This window comes from Dunckerocampus dactyliophorus, chromosome 7 (assembly GCF_027744805.1).
Source record: "Dunckerocampus dactyliophorus isolate RoL2022-P2 chromosome 7, RoL_Ddac_1.1, whole genome shotgun sequence".
Lineage (NCBI taxonomy): Eukaryota > Metazoa > Chordata > Actinopteri > Syngnathiformes > Syngnathidae > Dunckerocampus > Dunckerocampus dactyliophorus.
This window is the reverse complement of record NC_072825.1, coordinates 28,667,981-28,683,547: the sequence shown is the minus strand read 5'-3', so window position 1 is coordinate 28,683,547 and position 15,567 is coordinate 28,667,981. Positions and strand designations below refer to the sequence as shown.

Here is a 15,567-nt window from a genome sequence, read left to right as displayed (position 1 = left end):
TTTGTAAAATTATATATATATATATATATATAATATATTAATATATAAATAATTTTGTATAACACCCCTATAGTCATCTTAACTCTCCTATTACCCAATATATTTGCCATAATAAGAGAAAATAAGACATAGAAAACTTGTTTACCACCTTCTAAATACATTTTTTATCATTATTGGAGCCCTCTAGACATGAAATAACACCCCTATAGTCACCTTTACTCTCCTTTTACCCAATATTGTAAACATAATAAGATGTTAATAAGATAAGGGTATTATTTTGTATATTATATAATTTGTAAAATTATATATATATATATATATATATATATATATATATATATATATATATATATAATTTTACAAAATAAAGCCCCATTGTAACAAGAAAAAATTTACAATTTTACAAGAATATTATGGGAATAAAGTCATAATATTCCAAAAAGAAAATTTACAAATATTGTTTAAGAAGAATCTACAAATATTTGGAAAATGTAAAAAACCCCAGCAAAAATGTGCTAAAAAAGATCAAAGAGGTACCTATTTGACAAAGCTGAGATGCAATTTTTTCTTGAAATACAAAATGTATAACTTGTTAGCATATCTTCAAAATATAAAAGTGGCAAAGTTGCATCCTTTCATTTTTCACATTGTGGCCCTTACTGGAAAAAGTTTGGACAACCCTTCTGTAATTGGATTTGTGCTGCCTTTAAGTTGGGGGAGGGGTGTTTTTTTGGCGACATCTGGTGGCCACAATAATCCATTAAGTTGAGTTTGTAACACAGTTAGGCAGACAAATTTAATGATACAGCGCAATCCGCACAGTTTTTGTCACAGAATACTTTCTAATATGCTTCTGCCTTGGAGACTCTGTGTCTGTAAGTAATGTGCAACTGATATAATAGCAGTGTGGATTGAGAAATGTGCTATTTTACACAGTTTCATTTGTTTCATTAGGACACTAATTATGTATCAGTCACTGACTAACTAAATACACATGTATGATTTTCATTCATTTGTGACTACAAAAATGAAGTTTTAATATATGGATGTTTGATGCGTTTCTACACACCGGGATGCGATTAAAAGTGTCCTCACCTCTCCCTGCTGCGGGTTGATCATGCTCACAATGTTTTTCCTGTCCTGTACCACTCCGTTGTTGCGACTTCCGCGCGGGTCGCTGGTCACGTGATTGCCTTGACGGCGCCTCAGGCTGAGGTTCATGTCGCTGATGCTCCTCCTAAGCTCCGTGTTCCTTCCTCGGTGGCCACGCTCAACCTCCTCTGCCCCGCCCCCTGACGCCATCCTGCTGCGCCTCCAGCGCACACCTGTTGGCCAGACAGTGTGAGAATGACCTTGTAGTTAACCCCTGTAGGCTCTTTACTTACCTTGATAGCTCTCTCCGTCCATCTCCCGCTCCTTCTCCCGCTCCCTCTCCTTTCTTTCGTAGTCTTCCTTCCTCTGGATTTCAAAGCGCCGCTCAAGTCCATCCTTGGGCCGCCACATGTCCGCCAACAACAAGGGGCATTCCCACAGGGCAACACTTCTCCGACACTCCGTCTCCCACTTGATAGCTCCATCTGGCTGCTGGATGGGCTTTCCGATGACATCACACAACAGGAAGTCCTCTGGGCTGTGCTTCTGGAGAACTAGGAGGTAATGGAGGGAGGGTGGAGGTGCTGTTTACATGATGTCATTCCTATTTATACGTCATAGTAGGCGTGTACCTGCGTCATCAGTCTCCTCCCTCTCTCTCTCGGTGTAGCGAGTGATGACCTGAGCGATGAGCTGCCTGGCTGTGGAGTGAATGTTGGCCAGCAGGGAGCGATAGTTCGCTCCACTGGAGAGAGCATCCCCGTAGATCTTGATCAGTCCTGGAGCGGAGGAAGAGGTAGGGGGCACGTAATGGTGGGAGGAGGAGGCGGCCGAGTGGGCCCAAAGCTCCCTCTCCCTCTCCCCCACCGCCCGGTCCCGGTCGCTGTTAGAGCGCCCCCGCAGGAAGAGATGAGAAAGGCGCTTGGTGCGCGACTGGGGCCCGGCAGGTCGCGGCCTGAGGAAGGCCGGGGAAGGAGATGGCGATGGGGCGGGGGAAGCCAGGGAGGGAGTGGAGTTTGAAAGGGAAGAGGAAGGAGCGGAGGGGGCCTCGTGAAGGGAGGCTGCGTCAGAGCTGGTGGTTGACCTGCAGGGCCAATGGAGGGAAGAGGAAGGGGCAAAGCAGTCAGTTGTGAATTATGACCGATTAAACCGGGACAGGACTCAAAATAAACAGGCAACAACAAAAACAGTAGCGCGAAAAAGTCTCGTTCCACTTACTTGACAGAGACAGCACTCGGCCAGCGACGCCCCAGCTTTGCAAAATGCTTCCTGGGGGAATTAATCCAAAGACCCACTGGGAAATGGAGCTTTCTGACACGAGGACTGCCTGATCCCTCCATCTAACACATGAAAACATATCGATGTGAATGAAGTTCTACGGCAGTGGTTCTCAACTGCTCTGGCTGCGGGACCTGCCATTGCCCCTCAGAAGTGTAAAGGTGACTATAGTGGTGTTATTTCATGTCTAGAGGGCTCTAATAATCTTAAAAAGCATATTTAGAAGGTCGGAAACAGGTTTCCAATGTCTTATGTCGTATTTTCTCTTATTATGTCTACAATATTGGGTAAAAGGAGAGTAAAGGTGACTATAGGGGTGTTATTTCATGTCTAGAGGGCTCCAATAATGATAAAAAGTGTATTTAGAAGGTGGTAAACACGTTTTGTATGTCTTATTTTCTCTTATTATGTCGACTGTATTGGGTAATAGGAGAGTTAAGATGAGTATAGGGGTGTTATTTCATGTCTTACTGGCTCTAATAATGCTAATAACCGTATGTAGAAGGTTGTAAACAGGTTTCCTGTGTCTTATATGTCTTATTTATTGACTATAGGGGTGTTATTTCATATCTAGAGGGCTCTAATAATGCTATGTAGAAGGTAGTAAACAGGTTTTATGTGTCATACAGTATATGTCTAAGTCTAATTTTCTGCTATTATGTCTACTATATTGTCTAATAGGAGTGTAAAGGTGACTGTTTTGGCTGAGGGACCCGCCATCGCCCCTCAGTGACAAGCAGCGACCCAAATTGGTGGAATTTTTCAACTCAAAACTTCTCAAATGTCTTACACAGTAGTCATTCCTCACCACTTTGCACTTTGAATTTTGTGGCTTCACTATATCATGGTTTTTCAGACATATATGAATTAATAAATTGTGCTATTTCATGGTTGAATACAACCTATTATTAGTAAAAAAAAAAAAAACATTTACGCAAATTATATTAACTTTTGTCTGAAATGAAGGATTTTCAAGCATAACAATGTCTTTTTTAGTTATCTGGCCCATGTGAGGGAATTATGACGTCATACCGATAAATCCAATAACATTAAAAATGGCTCAGATAACTGATAATTTAAAAAAACTCTCCAATTAGGAGAGACTACCCATTCTGTTTGGGTGATAAAATCAGTCGCTCCTTTTTTCTCCTGCCTGTGACGTTAACGGCCTGTTGTAACTTTCCCTGAGCTCACTTGTAAACAAACATTCACTTTAAGAAGAAGGACGTTGTTCCAAATTCTCGACGATGAGGTAAAAAAAACCCATTGAGCACACAACAAACCTTATCAGCCACCTGAAAGGCCAACACCGTGGCGTTTGAAAGTGCAAAAGGTTTGCCCGAGACCTCCGTGGCATCACACCAGCTGCTCGGATTTTTTATAGGTCAAGATAATGTAGGGCTGTCCAAAGTGCGGCCCAGGGGTTGCAGCCAGCAGCTGTTTTTTTTTTTTGTGCCCGAATACAGTGCGCTTTGCTGGGCTTCTTACCTCCAGGTGTGCACAAACCACATCCATCCATCCATCCTTCTTCTATGCCGCTTATCCTTGCACAAACTACAGTTACATCTAAATAAATAAGTAGATATAAAAAAGTTATTGGTACCATATTGGTCTTGAGAAGCAGAAAGTTGTTTCTGTAATGTTGGGTCAGACACACAAGCACCAGACTTGATCACCCTAACGCAGGCTGCTGTTGCGGGCCGAACCCACGCCAAACCAAAACTCAACTCTGAACCCCTTCCAGTCCGCCCCCAACTCAGACCCCCAGGACCAGAACTCATTTACAGAAACACAGACGAATAGGAGTCTTATTAATGTCTTATTTTCTCCTATTATGTCTACTAGATTGGCTAATAGGAGTATCCAGGTGATGGGGTGTTATTTCCTGTGTAGAGGAAACTACAAAAATATTCTATTTATAATACAGAATACAGAATCCTACTTGGTGGAAATTCACATATCATGATCAGGTCTGGAACCAATTACCGTAACCGCCATAAAGGAGGGTATTTTAAGGGACTTTGTAACGGTTCGGTGGCTGCTTAGGCCTATACCTCATGGCAGCGTAGCAAGCGAATAGCACAGTCAAGAAAGTGACTGTGCACATTACAGGCAAAGACCCGCGACCCACTGAAAACTGGTCGCCACCCACCAGTTGACCAGTTGGGAATCACTGCTGGTACGGGCATGTCCTGGTTCATGTTAAACACAGGACGTAAACAGTCATCAGTAACTGTTGAGACACAGATTAGGAGTTCCACACAAACTAAACTATCGCCAGCACTGTAAAAGAATGCACTGATGCCAGAAAATGAAACAATAAAACAATAGGATGATGTCACCGTCAAGACGTATCAACAGGATATACACAGTGACAACATGTGGAAATAAACATGAGCTGAATTAACCTAAAACTTCCTCATCAGAGCGTGAAAAATACAACATTTTAGACAGGAAGCCTTCCGTCTGGCAGTAAAGCCATCGCAGACATCTAGAAGGTGACTTTGTGCACCTTTACCATCAAGATACCTCACAAGCAGCCTATAGGTACTCCTTTCTCAATATGTATTATAGCAATATGTACTTCAATTGATATATTATGAAGATATTGATTACTCTGTGGCATTGAAATGCGGCAATACTCACCCAAGTCACTTCTGATCCCTCTGTAGTTTCTTCTTACTACCCTAAATGCAAGTACACACTTCAAAGTAATCTAACAATCCTTACTGTCATCCTTTCCCTGCGACAAAATGACATTTTCAGTCTGTCACATATCGATGCACACTTCTCTAACTCTCCTCAGCCATGAATTCAGTCTTCTTGTTTATAAATAAAATAAAAATGAATGTTTTCCCCCCCCACACTAGAGCAGGACTAGTGGTGCTCATTCTCCACAACCCTCTGCCTCACTGAGTCTATAGATAGAGAAACAGGCCCATTGTTCTATGTGACAGAATTTCCTTCCTTTGGCACTGGACAACACCTATATCCTGACTGAGAGTTGGAGAACGAGAGAGGAGCAACTGGAATGAAAGTAGGAGAAATGGGAATGAACAAAAACCGAGAAGCCCACCCCCCAAGCTAACTGAAAAAATAAAATAGCACTATGGATCATTTGTGGGCATCACTGACGAATGCGACCGTTTGTGCTCAGTTTGGAGAAAGTTGGTCTAAGTATAACAGCCCAATCAATAATAAAACAAAACAACGTTAATTGAGCATGGAAAATTTATAATTGTTCTTGTTTCACTTGGAGCAAATAGATTAGATTAGGGGTGTCCAAAGGTTTTTCCAGTGAGAGCCACATAGTGGAAAAATGAAAGGGAGCAACTTTGTCACTTGGATATTTTGTAAAGCAACATTAAAGATCAATAAAGATATGCTCTGATGTTATATATATTTCAAATAAAACTGCATCTCAGCTTTGTCATATAAAATCTTTTTCCCAATTTTCCAAATATTTTAATTTTCTTCTTAAAACAATCTTTGTAAATTTTCTTCTTATACTAGTTTGACTTTGTTCCCATAATATTATGTATAACTTTATTATATATATATATATATGGAACTTATATATATAACTTTTCCCACAACCTAACTTTCCAAAAATGTCAATTTACAACAACAACAATTATTTTGTTGTGTGTGTTTGTCATAATATTACGACTTCAAAAATGTTACAGATTTTTTCTTTAATATTTCAACTTTTTTCTACTAAAATGACGATATTTATTCTCGTAAAATTGCGACTTTTTTCTCATTAGAATAGGACTTTTTTCTCTTAATATTTTGACTTTGTTCTTGGAAAAATTACAGCAGTTTTTTCTATTTCTGCTGTTGTTGTTTTTTTGGTTTACCATTTATTTCAACTTTTTTTTGTAATTTTTTTTCTTCTAATATTATGACTTAACATCATGAGATAATATTTTGACTTTTTTCATAATATTCTAACTTTTCCCCAACCTAATTTTCTAAAAGTGACAACTTTATTTTGCTTTGTTTATTTGTCATAATATTATGACTTTTTAAAAGTAGCATTTTTTTATTTAATATTTCAACTCTATGCTGCTAAAATGACATTATTTTTACTCAAATTATTATGAGTTTATTCTCGTAAAATTTGCGACTTTTTCTTCTTAGAATACGACTTTTTTCTCTTAATATTTTGACTCCATTCTTGTAAAAATTACAGCATTTTTTTCCATTTCTGCAGGGTTTTTTTTCCCAACTATTTCAACTTTCTTTTTGTAAATATCTTTTCTTGTACTATTATTACTTTATTCCCTTAATATTAGAACTTTTTCCCTAACGTAATTTTCCAAAAATGACAACTTTATTTTGTTTTGTTTATTTCTCATAATATTACAACTTAATATTACAAAAGTAACTAAGTAAAGTTTTCTTCAGTATTTCAACTCTATGCTACTTAAATGACATTATTTTTCTTCACAACATTACAATGTTATTCTCATTAAATAATTATGATGATATGATGATTTTTCTTGTTATATTACTACTTTTTTTCTTAATATTTTGACGTTATTCTTGTAAAATTACTGATGATATTTCAGTTTTTGCTGTTGCTGTTTTTTTTTTTTTTTTAGTTTTGTGTTTGTGTGCCGAGAGCCAATTAAAAAAAAAAACAGCTGCTGGCTGCAACCCCTGGGCTGCACTTTGGACAGCCCTACGTTATCTTGACCTATAAATAATCTTTAATAACTGGATATTTGGAAACTAATTGGATAATAATATGAGACTAAATTGTTCATGGGTGTGAATGTTTATGTACATGTGTCTTGTGATTGACAGGCGACTAGACTATGGTGTACCTGCTGAGACCAGCCCACACAATACCCTTATGAGGACAAGTGGTATTGAAAACACAGAGTCGAAAAACATGACATATATAACAATTGTGAGTTATTTGAGCTGGAAATAGTTTGGTTTTACTGGAAAGAGGATGAGGGCAAGTCACACACAGTGAGACAGGAAGTTCGATGTGTGACCTTTGAGTCCTCTTTCAGGTTCTAAATTTCTCGTAAAAATAACTCAATACAAATAAATTCATTATAATTATAACAGAATAACACTAGGTTAACTTGCATTTACAATAATTTAGAAACAGGCAACGGTATACTGTATTTCCGGCTTCCTACACTATTTTCTCCCAGCATGCTTTGCGCATAGAAACGGAAGGACATCTTTCCTGAAGAGGACACAGCTGCAAACCATTCAAGGTTAGCTTATCTCTACTCAATAATATGCATTTGCAGTTGCAATTCGGTCGGTTGTTTGCGTTATGAATCCACTAAAGCGTTCAAATAAGTGCCAAATGATCACCCGCCATTTCCGTCCATAAGTTTACAAACGAGCTAAGCGTTAGCATTACCTCGCTCGCTAGCCATGCCAACTATTTCTGACGCTACTTGCTCTTTTTAGACTTGCATGTTTTCTACTAAACCCACTATATTATTTTGCTGTTCATGGTACGGTTAGGTTTTTAGAAAAATAAACGTCAACTGGGTTTGTAGTTAATGCTGTGGTTGTCTTGTTGAAGCATCGCTGTTAAGCATCTCTGAACATGTCTGAGACCATTGAGGATAAGATCAAGAACTACAGGACTGCGCCCTTCGACGCCCGATTCCCCAACACCAACCAGACGCGCAACTGTTTCCAGAACTACTTGGGTGAGGATCCATGCATTTTGCTACGTATCATGTGCTGCTGGGTGTTTTACGCAGACAAACATAAATATGCACCTGAAGACGTTTTTTTATGTGTGAAGTCTGACCTTCACGTGACATTTGACGTGTCAAATTATTGATTATACTGAAGACGTGAACGCACCATACATGTGTAGCATACAGGCACGCAACAAGGCCTGGACATCCCTGACATATTAGTGCCAAATCGGTATTTTGACGTGACTTGCACAGTCACCTTCAAACACATGTTGCAGGTGGTGGTGTCCACATTAATTGAGCACTTTTACACTTCCTGTGCCTCATTTGATTGATATGTATTATATAGGAATTCTGTAAGCTTTCTATGGTATCGATAAATCGGATTATGTGTTTACTGTACAGCCCTAGTAGCCTATGATCCGAGTGTGACACCTTCCTTTTGTCTTATGCAAACTGACTAGTAACATTCTGCTTATGGCTGCTTGATAATTATTTTGTTATCATTAGTATTATTTTATTGGCAGACTTCCACAGGTGCAACAAGGCCCTGTCTGCCAAAGACCAGGATGTGGCCCCCTGTGAATGGTACCAGAGAGTCTACAAAAGTATTTGTCCCATTGGATGGGTGAGTTGTAAACATGAACTCTTAAGTTTTGTTTTTTTTTTTGGTCAATTTCAAAAACTTGTAATATTACGGCATGAAACACTAATACTGTATGTCATACTAGGGCTGGGTGGTTAATTGAAAAATAACCAAAACCGACATTAAGGGCGTCTAATTGAGGTAAAACTAATATGTTGGGTTTTTTTTTTTTGGAGGTCCTAACTTTCAGTCCAATTAATAATATAAAATAAATTGTGCAAAGCACCTTTTAATAATGACACATCTCTTACAAGCACACATAAGTAAATCGAAGTATTTTGTTACATGGCTGCAATGAAAATACTGTTTTAGCTAGGAAAAGTAAACAATCCCATATAGGCCTGTCACGATCACAAGTTTTGCTGAACGACAGTTGTCCTACAAATTATTGGCGATTATCGATATTATTGACATTTTTTTGAGACCATTTTTCCATTAATTACATGGCATAATAGTGAGAGTACATAGTATCAGAAGCAATCAACTTTAACTCATTGACTGCCAGCCATGTTCAGAGCAGAGAGCTCCATACTGCCGCAGTTTTTGGGCATTTTTGCTGAACTTTCAAGACCCACAGAATATTGAGTTTTAGGACTACATAAACATTAAAACTATCTAAAGAAACTTTAGACTCTTCTTTCATCAGAAAAAGTTTGGTTCTAGCCTTTTTGGATCTTTAGATATTGGCGGTAGAACATAGGGTAGTTTCAGCAAAAACACCTGATTTTGACCAAAAAACAGAAAACAAGCTTTTTCAGAAGCCACTTTCAGAAATTCACACACAAGATGAATTAGACGTTGATTTGTAGCTCCCGCAAAAGATGTCAATAGATGTCTTTGGCAATGAAAGAGTTAATTCCTCAAGAGTATTTAACATTGTTATTGGAATGTCATGAGCTTTTAAATAAATTAAACAAGCAATGTAATTAAATTAAACACAAAAAGATAAAAAAGCATGCATGTCCCTGCAGTGATCTCTTAGCATGCGCAGTGTGACATAAATGAAGAATAACAGGAGTGTAAAAGTGACTATAAGGGTGTTATTTCATGTCTATTGGGCTTTAATAATTTTAAAAACTGTATTTAGAAAGTCAAACAGGTTTTCTACGACTGTACATCAAAATACATAAAATACTGTATAGGAAAACCATCAAAGAAACGCACAAATATCTCAAGAATTAAGTCACATTTTATTTGTAGAATTTATAGAATAAATTGTACACTATGAGAATAACATCAGATCACAAAAAGAAAGTGAGGGGGAATTTTTTTTTTTAATTAGCAGAAAAAAGTGGAATGGAATATTTTTAGAGTAAAGTCATTTTATAGGACAAAAATAGTAATGTCACAAGAAAAGAAGAAAAATTAAATCCTAATAAAGTAAGTTAAATATTGATGTTTGATATCAAATATTTTAAAATATATATTAAATATACAGTATGTCACAAAAGTGAGTACACCCTTCACATTTCTGCAAATATTTTATTATATCTTTTCATGGGACACCACTGAAGAAATGAAACTTTGCTACAATGTAAAGTAGTCAGTGTACAGCTTGTATAACAGTGTAAATTTACTGTTCCCTTCAAAATAACTCAATACACAGACCTTAATGTCTAAACTGCAGGCAACTCAAAGGAAAAACAAAAATATGGCCATCTCACTACTTTATTTTCATTTTTTTAAGTCGGGATGATAAACGACACAAACTTTCCAAATAAATATTTTGCCTGCCTCCTTTTCAATAACACAAACGCCTTCCATTTATGGAGTCTGTCAGTACTTGGTCATTTGTGCAGCAGCAACCAAAGCCTCCCAGACACTGTTCAGAGAGGTGTGCCTTTTTTCTTCACTGTAAATCTTACGTTTAAGGGTCCACAAGTACTCCATAGGGGTTAGGTCAGGTGAGCAAGGAGGTCATGTCACTATTTTTTAAGACTTTTACTACAGTGGGGCAAAAAAATGTATTTAGTCAGCCACCAATTGCGCACGTTCTCCCACTTAAAAGATGAGCGAGGTCTCCAATTTTCATCATAGGTATACCTCAACTACAAGAGACAAAATGAGAAAATCCAGAAAATCACTGTCTGATTTTTGAAGAATTTATTTGCAAATTATGATGGAAAAATAAGTATTTGGTCACAATCAAGATTTCTGGCTCTCACAGACCTGTAACTTCTTTTAGAGGCTCCTCTGTCCTCCACTCGTTACCTGTGTTAATGGCACATATTTGAACTCCTTATCAGTATAAAAGACACCTGTCCACAGCCTCAGACAGTCAGACTTCCAAACTTCACTATGGCCAAGACCAAAGAGCTGTCAAAGGACACCAGAAACAAAACTGTAGACCTGCACCAGACTGGGAAGACTGAATCTGCAATAGGTAAGCAGTTTGGTGTGAAGAAATCAACTGTGGGAGCAATTATTAGAAAATGAAAGACCGCTGATAATGTCCCTTGATCTGGGGCTCCACGCAAGATGATGACGAGACAAATGATCACTAGAACGGTGAGCAAAAATCCCAGAACCACACGGGGGGACCTAGTGAATGACCTGCAGAGACTTGGGACCAAAGTAACAAAGGCTACCATCAGTACCACACTACGCCGCCAGGGACTCAAATCCTGCAGTGCCAGACGTGTCCCCCTGCTTAAGCCAGTACCTGTCCAGGCTCATCTGAAGTTTGCTAGAGAGCATTTGGTTGATCCAGAAGAGGATTGGCAGAATGGCAGAATAAGATATGGTCAGATGAAACCAAAATGGAAACTCAACTTGTTGTGTTTGGAGGACATCAAAGGGTACTGTAACTGCAGCCTGCAACATCCGGGCAAGCTCAGTGTTACTTACATTCTTACAGGGGCAAGTAAACATCAACACCTAACAAACAGTAGTGTTATCACATGGACCAGGGGAGGGGTGGCCCTTGAGTGTTCTTGTGAGCCATGTATTGTGAATTCTATCGTATCGTGAGGTACCCTGAGATTCCCAGCCCTACTCCCAATACTTGATGCGGCCCAGCCTCACCCAGACTCCAGTAGCCCCCAGTGAAATTGAGTTTGAGACCCCTGGTGTAAAGGAAAGAATGAATGGAGCCATGTATCGTGCGATTTTGAGTGAAAACCCCATTCCATCAGCAAGGGCATTGAAGATAAAATGTGGCTGGGTCTTTCAGCATGATAATGATCCCAAACACACCGCCCGGGCAATGGAGTGGCCTCATAAGAAGCATTTCAAGGTCCTTCGAAGACCTCTGCCAAGAAGTATCAGGGCAGTGACGGAGGGATCCATCACCACCCACAGCCTCCCTCTCCCACTCTCACTCTGATGGAGATGATGCAGGTTGTAACGCCTCTTCCCCTCCTGTTCAAGATTCAAGAGTTTTATTGTCATATGCATAGTAAAACGGACAGTTATACTAAGCAATTAAATTCTTATTCTGTTCATTCTCCCAAGAAAAGAAAGAAAAACACAAGAAAAAGAATAAGAACATAAGAAACATATGTACCAATAAATTAAGCAACAACAGAAGAGACATTAATACAGATAAATAATACAAATAAATTAATAAATAAAGTGCTGTGAGTGTGTTGCGTGTGTCGTGTGTGAGTGCTTCGTTGAGAAGTCTGATGGCCTGGGGGTAAAAGCTGTTCGCCAGCCTTGTGGTCCTGGACTTCAAACTCCTGTAGCGTCTGCCTGACGGTAGGAGTGTGAATAATGAGTGTTGTGGATGTGTGCTGTCCTTCATGTGGTTGTGTGTTCTTCGTAGGACTCTAGATTTATAAATGTCTTGCAGTGAGGGGAGGGCTGCCCCAACAATGTTCTGTGAGGTCTTGATCACCCGCTGGAGTGCCTTCCTATCACGTGTTGTACAGTTACCGTACCAAACAGTGATGGAGGCTGTAAGGACACTTTCCATAGTGTATCTGTAGAAGCAACTAAGGATTGTGGTGGACATGCCAAATTTCCTCAGTCTTCTCAGGAAGTACAGTCTCCTTTGGGACTTCATAATTTGTTGGGTGTTGTGAGACCAGGTGAGGTCCTCGCTGATGTGTGCCAAGGAACTTGAAGGTTTTCACCCTCTCCACCTCAGTCTCATCAATAAACAGGGGTCTATGCGGCTCCTTATTCCCCAAAGTTGTTTGAGGATTATTCAAGTGTTGCATTGTGCAATAACACTTGAAGGAATACCTTTATTATTGTTCATTGCTGGGGTGTGGTGTCATTATGACGGATGATCATATTTTTCACGGCTGTCTTTTATACTCATTTGTAAATCGTTCTATTTTTTCCAGCAAACGCTAACTTGGACAGTAACACTCTGTATCTCTCCATTCTTTTTTTGAATGTAAATACTCCTATGCTCTTTATGTTGACGTGATCAATAATGCTTGATTAAAACATGCATTGTTTCTCTCCGCCAAAGAGCAAAAAAAAAAAAGTGTTAGTTCCATTCCTAGTGTCACAGTGCCCTCTAAGCATGTACAGTATAAATAAGGAGTTACTACAAGGCATACCATAATGTACTGTACTGTCTGCAAACACAACAGCCTCCATCTCCTCAACCCTTGCCAAGAAGACACAGTTTTGTCTCAAGGTATGTTGACGTATTACGACTTGTGCGTAACTTACAAATAACGTGTGTGAACGGGCGTCAACGATCACATAACTTATTGCCCGCGTATGCGGGACGTACGAATCCTACGTTGAAAAGTTTTGTGCATGCACAAAACTTTTGGACGACTTAGACGTACTACGACGTATGCCGGCGTGCTTCAGCGTGCTCTTAACTTATACAAAACTTACCCATAACGTATTGGACGTACGCCAGTGTATTGGCCAAATTCTTCATATGCTGGCGTAAGCTGGCTAAATCGTCAAAGTGTGACAGGGCCTTTACAGAAAACATTTGACCTCTGTCATTGCCAACAAAGGGTATATAACAATGTATTGAGATGAACTTTTCTTATTGACCAAATACTTATTTTCCACCATAATTTGCAAATAAATTATTTAAAACTCAGACAATGTGTTTTTCTTTTTTTTTCTCCTCATTTTGTCTCTTGTAGTTGAGGTATACCTATGATGAAAATAGGAGACCTCTCATCTTTTTAGTGGGAGAATGTACGCAATTGGTGGCTGACTAAATACTTTTTAGCCCCACTGTAGCTAGCCATGCAGTGGAGTACTTGGATCCATTAGATGGAGCATTGTCCTGGATAAAAATCATGGTGGTCTTGAAAGATGCACACGTTTTCCTGTACCACTGTGTGGAAAAAGTGGTAGTAGGTTTGGGAGTTGAGTTTTGAGTCCATCTTCAACCTGAAAAGGCCCAACAAGCTCATCTTTTAATAATTCCAGCCCTTACCAGTACCCCACCTCCACCTTGCTTGCGTCTGAGTCGGAGTGGAGCTCTCTGCCGCCATGGGCCTATCCATCCGGTCCATCAAGAGTCACCCTCATCTCATCAGTACCTAAAACTTTTGAAAAATCTATATATCTTGGCCAAGTCATAGCCTTTCAACTTCTTACCTTTCTTACCTTGGCTGTCTGTGAGCTTCATGTTTGATATTTCTCAAATATTTGGTTTTTAATTTGCATGGTTTTCTCTCGACACGTTTCTTGCGACCCTTTTGTGCACTTGCAACAAAACATGGAATGTTCCTGTGGTCACGTCCTAGTATCTTGACAATTTCGCCAATTTCAAGAGTGCTGCATCCCTATGAAAGATGTTTTACAGTTCTTGACTTTTCAGAGTCTCTTAAATCTCTTTTTTTCTGGCCCATTTTGCCAGAGGAAAAGAAGCTGTCTAATAATTGTGCACACCTAACAAAGGGTGTTGATCTCCTAAGGCCACACCCTCCCTCAGTACACACATGCACATCACCTGGTATGCTTAAACCCATTCAATTTTATTCAGCTTGGGTTTGGAAAATATGCATAAAAATGAAAATGTGGCCAAAATACCGACTTACCTAATAATTCTGCACTCAGTGTAGTAGATATAATCAGAGAAAATAAGACATATTAGACATAAATAAGATAATATAGACTCACATGTTAGCAGTTCTTTGTTTTTTTTCTGGACAGCGTACTTCCTGCAGTGGCTGTTGTCTCATCAATGTATTGTAGGCGGGCAGACAGATGTGTGGAGGACAGGAAGTGGCGTTCGGGGTTCAGAGTTGTTTTAGCTTGTCGTGGGTTATGACCCCAATAGTAGCCTGTGTTAGTGTTATGATTATGTTGTTATTGTGACTGTTGTGAGATCATTTAATCTTGGCGTCACCGACACCTAGTGGCCAATGTAGAATACAGAATAAGAGTTTAAGTAAGTTTTTGCTAATAGGCTGTATTCAACCTCAAAACTGTGATAATGTATTAATTACTTTGTGAAAAACTGCGATAGAGTGAGCGAGAGACTGTACATAAATATTGTAATTGTTCACTTTTTCCTTGTATCGAGTTTCTTCATGTCAAATTGCAGGATTATTTGGCATCGTTTTTAATTGAACTTTTTGTCAGACTCGTTTGACCCTTTTGTACTTGTTTTGCCAGGTAAACATTGTAGTTTAGTGTGTCTAATTGTTTTGTCTCCTGCAGGTTGGCAAATGGGACGAGCAGATGGAGAATGGAAGTTTCCCTGGAAAGATCTAAAATTTGATCACATACGTATAGTTATAGTTATCAGTCAGGACTTTTGCAGGAGGTTTTTGTTACAGTTTCCTTTGTAGTGTCCCACTTGGTCATTGTCATCCTCAGTCATGTTACTGTTATTAACTTAACGCACAACTGTTCAACCTGCAGTTTCCCATAATGTATAGTAAACTCCAATTTGGCATTGTTTCTTCAATAAATACAATGCACATTTAA

The 15,567-nt window shown here is 39.0% G+C and overlaps 2 protein-coding genes across 3 annotated transcripts in view; one reads left to right on the top strand and one right to left on the bottom strand.

Moving 5' to 3' along the window:
* The window catches only part of rasip1 (Ras interacting protein 1), a 16,823-nt gene extending 14,382 nt beyond the window's left edge, over positions 1-2,441 (bottom strand). Inside the window, 4 exon segments of the mRNA XM_054780983.1 lie at positions 1,096-1,325; positions 1,386-1,646; positions 1,725-2,176; positions 2,311-2,441. Of these exon segments, the coding sequence (XP_054636958.1) occupies positions 1,096-1,325; positions 1,386-1,646; positions 1,725-2,176; positions 2,311-2,441 (1,074 nt within the window).
* LOC129184741 (cytochrome c oxidase subunit 6B1) overlaps positions 1-15,567 on the top strand; it is a 20,843-nt gene extending 5,276 nt beyond the window's left edge. The window contains exons 1-4 of one of the 2 annotated variants that reach the window (XM_054780985.1): positions 7,468-7,610; positions 7,931-8,060; positions 8,582-8,682; positions 15,298-15,567. In XM_054780985.1, coding sequence (XP_054636960.1) covers positions 7,955-8,060; positions 8,582-8,682; positions 15,298-15,351 — 261 coding nt within the window. In that variant the 5' untranslated portion in view covers positions 7,468-7,610; positions 7,931-7,954 and the 3' untranslated portion in view covers positions 15,352-15,567. Of the gene's footprint in view, positions 1-7,467; positions 7,611-7,930; positions 8,061-8,581; positions 8,683-15,297 lie in introns of those variants that run through there. The other variant, XM_054780986.1, reaches the window with a different exon arrangement.